This window comes from Sprattus sprattus, assembly GCF_963457725.1.
Source record: "Sprattus sprattus genome assembly, chromosome: 19".
Classification (NCBI taxonomy): Eukaryota; Metazoa; Chordata; class Actinopteri; order Clupeiformes; family Clupeidae; genus Sprattus; species Sprattus sprattus.
The window spans coordinates 25,069,614-25,080,407 of NC_137917.1; the positions used below are offsets into that span (position 1 = coordinate 25,069,614).

The 10,794-nt window shown below is 40.9% G+C and overlaps 1 protein-coding gene across 1 annotated transcript; it reads right to left on the bottom strand.

The window, feature by feature from the left end:
* Positions 1-1,655: 1,655 nt before the first annotated feature.
* Positions 1,656-5,562, bottom strand: LOC308380699 (uncharacterized protein; the record flags this gene model as incomplete). The annotated part of the gene is made up of 1 exon (XM_080858104.1): positions 1,656-5,562. The coding sequence occupies one exon, from the start codon at positions 5,560-5,562 to the stop codon at positions 1,744-1,746; it is 3,819 nt and encodes a 1,272-aa protein (XP_080714230.1). The 3' UTR covers positions 1,656-1,743.
* Between the last annotated feature and the right edge of the window lie 5,232 nt (positions 5,563-10,794).

Sequence of the window (10,794 nt, forward strand, 5' to 3'; positions counted from 1 at the left end):
ATGCAAGCAGTGTCGCACGCGCAGGTGTTTTGCAGGTGGCGCTCTTGAAAAAGAGTTAAGTAGTTGTCGGTGTCTACCGTGTGTCCCTCCCCAAGAAGTTTTGCTTTCTTTCAGCAAGCCAACGGAACTATGGCCAATATCCATCAGTGCCCGGTCGTAGCTAAAGGTTCCACCCTGGAATATAGCATCAGCAAAACGTATTTCTTGAAGTCTAGTGAACTACTTCATTTGCATATTTGTACTTTTAAACCAATCACGATCTGTTGACAATATATTTACTCTGACGTTAACATAGTGAAAGCACTGTATCAATGTTTTAATAAGCTAGATGTTACTGCGCCAATGTTGATGCTCTTTCACAACTCATTGTGGCCGCATACATGCACCTCTGGTAGTAAATAGTTTAAAAGTAAATCATTTGAATCTTTTTTTAAATCTGACAAACGGTGTGAACTCTGTTTTCGCAACCGCTTAAGTAAGGCTAAAAGTTAAATTGGATGCAATCTGCAACCTTGCCGCTAGATACCACTAAATCCAACACAATGTGTCTTTTTTTAGACTTCAGATTGACTTTCAAGGAAGTCCATATTATGTTTTAATGCAACTAATTATTAATGTGAATCATTTGTTCTGGTTGACTGAAAATTAATAGATTCATGTTGCAATTCACAAATGCAGAAATAAACTGAACGTGGTTAGTTAACTAATAGATTCATATTGCAATACACAAATGCGGAATTAAACTGAACGTGGCTACTAAAATAAAGTTTGATTTGTTGTGATTACATCATTTCAGGACTAATGAAACCTACTACTTAGTTTTTAAATATGCTGTATTGCCCCTTCATGCAATACAATGGCAACAGTACCATGTTAAGACGACAGTTCGAATGCATAACAAAATAAGGTCATGTATAATTTCATGTAATACCATAATGTATAATGTAATAAGTACCACTACATTAAACATGCAGTTCCAATGTATGACCATGTGAAACAAAATCTATCTTTAAGTGAGAAGAATGGGTCTGGATGTTTTTTTTTATTGTCCTTGCATGTTCCTTTTTTTTCTGTTCTCTGATACATGAACAAAGATTGTATACAAAACAGTTTCTAATAAACTGCGCTATTCCACATAATTCTTAATGATACAAATACAAAAAGGTTAACATTGCATGTACACAGACTATCTGGCTCAATCCAACAGATATGCAAGACTTAACAAGAAATAAATTGGCACACATGATGGTAGATTTCATTAACTCACGTAAAAGTTTAACAGCAGGAGCCTACAGCTGAATATATATTTACATGGGGAAATTAAATATGTAATTACTACATTCTACAACAGTTTTAAAAAAGATTAAGATCACTATAACATAATATACAGAGCCCTAAAAGACTGGGCTCTAGTCCATCTTAACTTTTCTAAAACTCCGGTCTTGTTTATGTACAATAGTCTCGGGGAGACGTCAATCCTCAGAACATATTAAAAGTATGTTTTCCTTGTACTGATCTTCATGTTTATATTACAAGTTGGTGTGATCAGGAATGATTGAAAAAAAAAAAAAAAAAAAAGTCTGTTCTATTGTGGCATTGCCTTGTTTATAGAACTTATTATTTTAGAGTCAGTTCACTGTTAGCACCTGGCAACCTTACAGAAAAGAGCAAACAAGCAAGTTGCCATGACACCTGCACAATGAATAGGCTACCATCACACCACTGCTCCCATCTATTCTACCTTTACACATCAAGCCGGCCCCCTGGTATGTGATGGACCTTCCGTCTATGGTCTTTTAATGACTGCAGACTGCCATATGATCGATGACAGATCTGACAGGGCAAAAGAAAGGGCTGACTGGCTGTAGCATTACCTCTTTGAGGTTCAATCCGCCCCCCTGGTATGTGATGAACCTTCCTTCTGTGGTCTTTAAGAGATTGCAAAGTCAGGTAGGTTTTATGGCAGATTTGACAGGCAAAGGTATTTGCCACGTTGTGCATGACCCTCAAAGATTCCGCTAATTGCATCTCAGATCCTCCCCCAAGAATGCGATGAACCCTTCTTCTGTGATTTCTCCATGCCTTCAGAGTAGGATAGACACGCTGGCAAATCTGACAGCGAAAGATGTTAGACGGGTGGTTTTGCACAGCTCCTAAGGCATCTGCTCTCTGCTTACCAGCTCCTAAGGAATCTGCTCTTTGTTTACCATTACCACCTGCCAATATGCGTTGACCATTACCACCTGCCAATATGCGTGGACCATTACCACCTTCCAATATGCGGTGGACTCTCCTCCTGTGATTTTTCAGTGCCTGCTGGCTATGGTAGGATCTCTGGCAGAGCTGACAACGGAAGAAACTCATTTGGCTGTTTTGTACAACTCCCAAAGTCTCAGTAGTCTTTGACACATGGATTCCTCCTATCAAACTGTGGACTTTCCTGCGGTGCTCTTTCAGTGACTTCATGCTGTGGTAAACTCGAGGGCACGTATTACAGCGGAAAAATTTAAACTGGTGTTTTTCCTGTTCCTCCGATACATCGTCGTGTACACTCTTTTTGTGACCCTCCAAATCCTCTGGACTTGAGAAACTTTGTGGACACAAGCCACAACTGAACTGAGCTTTCTGTTGGCTATGAACGATAAGGTGCCTTTTAAGCCCCTCCACCGTTCTGAACCAACGCACGCACACAGGACAGCGCATTGTTTTGACAGAAGGTGTGCACGTGTTACTCTGCCTGTGCAGATCGAGTGTGTAAGTTGAAAGGAAAGACATCCCACAGCGAGAGCATGAGTATTTCTTGGGTGCTGATGCTGCTTCACCATGGCAACGCAGTCGCATGTGCCTCAGTAGACAGCGCCGGTTCTTAAAGGTCTGGAAACATTTAGGACAGTTAGTCGATGCCTGGGTCGCCACGTGACTAGAAGGCTGCCGGCTGCTCAGCTGCGCGGTAGCTGGCTGCTGTGGACGTTGCACGTAATACTGCTGTGACTGCTCCGCGGGAGGTGGCTGTGGTGGGAATTGCAGGTGTGATCGCAGGTGAACCTCGTACTTCATCCATGACTGCAGGCTTTCACCACAGTGGGGGCAGATGTAAGACTCCTGTGCGTGCATTTGCAAGTGTTCAAAAAGACGTCTAGGACACGTGAAGGATGATCCGCACTCGCACGTCACTCTCCGCGGGAGAACAGATGGCAGAGACATGATGCCCCAGTTAGTGTCCTTACTTTCAGCAGTAGATGCTGGCCTATTGGACGGAGTCTCAGATTGTGGCGGCAGGACAAAAACACTCTCTTGACTGGCTGTATTAAAAGGCTCTGGGAGTTCATTCAGCCTTGTCATTTCAGTATGACAGCTTCTCTTGTGAATTGCCAAACTGTCCATATGGCTAAATATCTTACCACACTGGACGCAATCAAAGACCTTCTTAGATGCCAAGATTTTACGTGCAACTGAAGCCCCAATATGGGGTTGCCCTATTCTTCCTCTGGCACAAATCTTCTGGTGTTTCTTCAGACCGTAGTTGCGAGTAAATGACTTGTGACAGCGTCCACAAGTAAAGCGCTTGCCGTACTCATCGTAAACAGCAACTGGAATCTCTTCATTTTCTGTTTTCAAAACTGCACTGCCTTCAACCATGGACTGATGTAGCTCATCGTTGTGATCAAGATCATCTTCATCCTCTTCAATTAAAACATCAATTTCAGCCTCCTCCGCTGAAGAGGTTAGTTCCTCCTCTTCTCCCTGTTCACCGATGAATATCTGCACCGTATCCTCATCACCCGCCTCTTCTGACCCAACATGCTCAATTGTGCCAGCCTGCACATTAGGAACCAGGCCATCTCTCAAAACTGAATTGGGCTCATTTGAAACCTCAAAAGGATTTTCACTGTTGGGCTCTGTTTGACGTTTGGCCTCCTCTACTGACTCATTGAACATCTCTTTCTTCACTTGATGCTGAGCAACTGTACCAACGCCAACGCTTACATACTCAAAAGAGTTAACTTCACCTCCATTAACCTCAACTTCCGGACAATCATTCACCACAGCCTCTTGAGCGGAATTTCTTAAGGATGAGATCCATTCGCAGTTGTGCATTTTAAGAGAGTATAAGCGTGAATAGCTATGATTGCACAAAGGACAGTGAAACCGGTTGGAACCTTGAGTTGTTTTAACTGCTTTGAGCGATTTTTTGGGCAAGCTAGTGAACTCCTTCTCCTTGCTGAGGAGGTCCTGATCAGCTGCGGTTGGTGCTCTGGAGCAGATGTGGTTATCAGGTCCAGACGTACTTATGATAAACTGCGTGCAGCGGCGACAGCGCTTCATCTTCTCCTTCCTGTGCAAAGCATGATGTAGCGCTAGCTCGTCTATGTTACTGAAACGGCGCCTGCATTGACCACACTGATAATTTCCTTCATCGTTTCTGCCAACAAACTTTTGCCGAGTCTCAAGAAGCACTACTGGACAATACCTCCTAGCTACAGAGATTACAAGTGGTTTCTTGGATGGATTATTACCATACCCTAGACTGCCAGTTGGGCTTCTTGTTGTGTTGGAAGGCCTTCTTACTGAGGGTCTTAGCTGTCTAATGGAGGATGTCACCGCATCAGACCCACCTGGTGTTCTCACATCTCCAGAAGAGCCCACTAGATTGTTTGCACTCGGTTCAAGCTCAGGTGGCTGTTTGACATTCATGTATGCTTTTGCCAATATTTTCATCACCACTTTGTTACGGTCTGGTTTAACATCTTGATTTTGATTCAGCTGGACCTCAACGTTGTCACTGTAGGTAGCAGAATTATTCGAGACTTGTAAAGATTCATCAGTGTCAGTATCCGGTAAGGAATTATTCTGCATCTCTATGATGTTCAATGGTAAATCAAGCTTTGCAGGGTCGAGCGCTGGGGGGTCTTGTGCTTCCAATGAATTATTCTGCATCTCTATGATGTTCAATGGCAAATCAAGCTTTGAAGGGTCTAATGCTGGGTCAAGTTCTTCCGATAAATTGGAATTCTGTGGGGGAATTGTTTTTTGTGTGGCAATCTTCTCATTTACGTTAATTCCAGAAACATAAGAATCACTGCAGTCAGGTGGCATGTCGACAGAGCTGGACGGAAGACTGACATCAGCACTGGAAGAATGCGTAGGGACGGAGTGACTGTTTGCAGCCTTTCCAGAATATTCTTTGTTCAGACCCTCGGGATTAACACCTGGTATCATTTTCATCTGGTATGATTCTCCGTGATGGGATTTTTTATGCTCCAAAAATTCATTGAAATCTTTGCAATCCTTTCCACAATCACATATGTAAAACTCTGGGTCAGTGGGTGGAGAGGCTGCAGCACACACGTGCTGCTTCAAGAGGTCCCTGGTAAAGAACAGAGTCCCACAGCTGGAGCATGAAGGTTGAGGGGGTGGCTTCGGACTTGAAAATTCACCTGCATGACTTGCTTGATGCACCAGCAAGGATGCCAAACCAAGAAATGTGCTTGAACAAGCCACACATCTATACGTCTTTACTGGTGGAGTGTCAGGGCCACTGGTTTCTCCAAGCCCAAACATTTTGTCCAATGTTAATATCACCGCTCAGCGTACTTCCATAAAAGTCTAGGGGCACCTGCAAAGAAAAAGAACAGGAAAAGAATACATTTACAACCATGTAAGTATAGACATGAGACATGAAACAAGTACATATTGTCATCATGCATCCCATCCCCCTTTTTTGTTTTCTAATTATAATTGTTTCTTTGTGAAGTAACATTTCATATAATTTGTATTAGCCTCAACTTGAATATTTTACATACTCTGACATTTGAAAATGTTCTACTCGTCATCTGGTCTTTCCCCCTCTATATTAATATTAATATTGATTATATATTACATAATATTGATTGATTAATATTGATAACATTGAAGTTACTACAATGAATGTGAGCAGTGATAGGTTGGGCATGGCTAAAACCCTACCTACCAGCTCCCAAATATAGGTTTTGCCAGATAGTCAAAGCCCAATGGCAAGGCTTAGCTCTAGTTACAAGCATGTAGAAGAGACGTACTGCTTGCTGGTTAAGGCTATTAAAGTAAGCCAAGAATTAACGTGCAAATATTAAGGTAACCATTTCAAACACAAACTGTTAAGAGTTTGCTGGAGTGTATACGAAGGTGAAATACAGTTTACATTGTGTAAGAAAAATGCAAATGACAAGGTGATCAAGGTACAGCCAAATGGGCAACTACCTGATGAGTAAAGACTGCCACTGGAGGCAAATAGAATATAGAATAGTCTTATTGTTTTACACAGCAACAGTTATACACACGTGTGGGTTGGAGAAGCTTCTAACACAATAATTAGCAGATAAGGGCCCAAGCTGCTTAGGCCCCCGTAACATTTTGAAATTGAAACCGGGAGAAATTTGAAACCGGGTGGAGACAATCCAACCGATCCTTTTACCAAGTTTGGCCGGAGTCACCAGGCGAAAGAGCTGGGTTTACACTCATAGCTTACCATACAGTGAAAATAATCTTGGGGTCCAGATCAGAGCATCTCTAAAATACATTTTTGTATCACAAGATTTTCCATATTTGATTTTTTCCTAATCAAATGTGTCACCTGATCTTTTGCTTCACAAAACCTACTGAATTAATTAAACTACCTTATAAGAGATCAACTCTGAGACTGAATTAGCCAAACAGGAAGTAAGGATGTATCCCAAGAAGACTCTGTGTACCGTCACTAACGTTGGTATGTGGACTTACTCTGTATATCCCCAAAACATATAGTAGCATCTGACTACTGAGTGCCTCTGTAAGGTCTCCGGTCTTGCCCATAGACTTGCCATTAATTTTTCCTTTACTGGTTTGTCTCCTCCCATAATGAGATAATCGTGATATTAAGGGGTTAGATGAAATATAGCTCTGCAGAGTGTTATTTTCTATCTTATGTTATACATTGTATGTATGACATTTTTTTCTCACCTTTATGCACTCTATCCTAGTTTTTATGTTTTTTTTTTACGTCTGTTTTTATGTGGATCACTGTGTACGTAATGTATTTGCTTTTGAGCACTTTGAGCTGCACCTGAAAGGTGCTATATAGATAAAGTTTATTATTATTATTATGTCTCTGGTAATGCCAGTCTTGCCAGCACAAAATATGTCAAAATATATTAAAGAGTTGGTAAGCAGCTTCTGCTACAGAGCCTTTGACTACTTTATTATGTTGTGCTTGCTGGTAAAAGCTATTAAAGTAAGCCAAGAGTTAACATGCAAGTATTTAGGTAACCATTTCAAACACAAACTGTACCACGAATGTTAAGAGTTTGTGGGAGTGTATACGAAGGGGAAATTCAGTTTACATTGTGTAAGAAAAATGCAAATGACAAGGTGATCAAGGAATTTGAGTTAATGTACAGCCTGCTTTATTTCCTCCTATAGGCTATTTCCTTACATTTACATTAAGTCATTTAGCAGACACTTTTATCCAAAACTACTTACACATTTTTTACATTAACACTGATGGCACACTGCACATCAGGAGCAATTAGAGGTTCAGAGTCTTGCTCAAGGATGCTTCGACAGGAAATCGAACTAGCAAACTTCTGATTACTAAACGACTTCTCTACCTCCTGTACCGCTGTCGCCCCCAATTTCCTCTTAGTATCAGTAGGTTATCATGAAAAATATACAGCAATATTACAATTACTTCACAAACAAGGAAAGATAATGTACCATTGTCATTTTTAATGCATGCAAGTCATGTACCAAATAGCATTTTCACTTGATGCAACTACTGATCTTACAAACACAATGTGGCAAGTGTAGCACAAGAGGATTGCCAACCTGACAATACTACTAATACATTACAACTCTGGTGAAATGGTGGTATGCTCTACCATAAATTAAGGTTATTCTACCACTACCATAAGAAGGTAGAAAACAGGTAAACACGATATGACAAACACGTGGTCAATTCTATTGCCTTATGTGGCCAGTGAATGTTTGCAAATAATTAGCTTGTTATAGCACAATCAAGCATTACAATCATGAAGGTATATACACCTGGAGGGAAGGACAGACCACTACTTCTATTCATTTCAATTGCCAATGCAGTACTGCCTACGTCAACCAAGGACATGCAAAAATGACCACCAACATCCTGCTACATGTTTCTCAATTTTGATACCAAAACTATCAACAGACAATCAACTGAGATTGAAACACCACATGACCGATAAGCACAGTAACACAAACCTTACACTGATTGGCCACAGGTGTGAATAATCGAAACGGGCCTATGGGGAATAAACTACTTGGCACCAAAATGGCTAAATCTAACCATCTACAATGCCCGAGATGCCCCTTATTACGACCTCGGAAAACCTGAAGTATAGGGTATACAGGGTAATCAATACCGATGCTCCGATAAGCATTTTTGTGGCCTATCACCGATCACCAAAATCATGTCAACAGTATGGTATAGATATTAGTTCATGTAGGGTTTAAATCATTTCGCTGTTTCATTATTATTATTGTTTCAAGCATTTTTACCATCAGACTATACGCCACAGTCATGGCACTAGCTCAAGAATACAGAACACCACAGGGGAAATTGGCAAAAACTATATCAGAATTATAACATGTTAAAGAAATAGGGACAATTTACTTAATTTGCGTGCAAATTCTGGCTAGTGCAGTGCATGCATTTGATCACATGACACTAACAGAAATACATACAAAGCCTGCATGTGCAGTATGTTCGATGTGGGAATTGACATATTGATGAAGAAGAAAAGTCTGGCACCCTATGAAAATCTTGTCTGATTTGAAAATGTGAAAACTGCCTATACATGAAACGTGGATACAAATATTAACATTTGTTTTTGCACTAGATCTATCTCTGCCCTCAACTGTTTGGGCAAGCAAAACACATGAGCTTCACTGTTTCTCTATATGAGGTGTAGGCTCATAAATTAATGATAATGAGGGTTATTATTTGTGATGAGTGTATTCCTGTGTATTATGATTAGACTGAATATGCTATACACTTGAGAAAAACTAATTACAGAAAATGTAGAACCAAAAAGAGACATTATGCACAAATACCTATTTCAAGGGCAAGAATTCCTATTTGATTTTGGGGTTTCATACAAGCACGAGAAGTTGAAAATGACTGAAGTAGGTCTACACCGTCAGGCTTAATGTTTTATGACAAAAGTTGGCAAAATGGGAATAATCAGTTTATAATTTTCTGTTCAATTGAGTGTTATTCAACCAGTTAATGATGTGAAATGGCAATGGTTGAGTTTTGCTCTTGTGCCACATATTACGTTGTTTTGATTACATCCCAGATGGATTCCGTTTCAGGTCATGGACCTCAGGCTTGAGCATACTTGCCTACATTATAACATACCCACTGTAAACGGGGTACATTTTGAGCTGAATGCTGAACGCTAACTGAAAAGCAAACAGAACACTTAGTTATCTCTGGCTTTTGGCTGTCTAGCTCCAAAGTGAAAGTCAAACATTAAGTATAAGTACTTATGACAATCCCTGAAACGAAGAACAAATGAATATAACCCTGAGCGCAGAGGGCTGTCTAGTTTGCTATGCTACATTAGCGAGGAATACTGTGCGGTTTCCTGGACAATGTTGAGACAAATTGATCAGAATAACTGACAGTCGTTTTGAACTCAAAAGCTTACATAACATGAAGACAAGACAATACAATGCTATGCTTGAGTGCCATCTATGCTGTAGCTACGTAACTGTTAGCAGAATTGGTTAGCTACCTTCTATCCTGGGAACGCGCAACGCACACTCACACACACTGCCGCACACACTGGCAACGGGATGGGGTAGATTGCTGCTGGATCCACGTGCAGTTGCTGCGCGTGAGAACTTGATAATTCGTGCGTCGCTATCCGAAAAACAAAGGCATGTCACTGAATGACAGAATATTATACAAACACGGTTCTGCTGCAGCGCAGGATCTTTCCTGTGCTGCCAACCGCCACCAAGGCACAAGGAACAGAGTGTGTCGGCTGACAAATAATGTATGCTCTCTGGTGGTCTGGAGTAGGCATTGTCACAACCCGATCCAAGTCGCGCATGCTCAGACACAAACGGTTTACGGCATCAGGCTCAACGTCAACATATGGGGTTGTCTTAAAGGCACCCAGTGCAACTTTAGAGGCTTGAGACTCGAAAAATAAACATTACATTTCTAGTCTTTTTTACATGTATTAAGTTTCAATAACTCCATACCATTACATATCGACATTCAAGGAGCAAATATGAGACGTCGTTGTATGGTGAGAACTGATAGAAAATCGTAAACAACAATCGCCAGTGGGGAGAGGCCATTTTTTCAAATCTTTCGACCGCACACCAACAAGACCGATGAGTCCCGAACGCTTCCGGAGATTCTATCACGTGATCCTGTCACTGGTTCTGTTTGCGAATGCGCAAATTGAATAGCTCGCAAATAGTGACGTCGCGCGTTCGGAAAACTCGGGAATCAATGGGAATCCGTTACTGACTGGAATCCTGCTTTATTTATTGGTGGCACCAATAAATAAAGGGCTACGCTCTTGCAGCTAGTTTTAGCGCTCTTTTTAACGCCGAAAGTATCAAATAATGATGCAAATGTGCTAATATGGTGAAGTAAATGTCAATATCATAAAGATTGTCTTATCCAGAATATTTCCATTTTGATGCCCTAATGTTGCACTGGGTGCCTTTAACGCAAAATTTGGGTATATTTGATGTAATATTTATTTATTAAAAGTGTGGAGA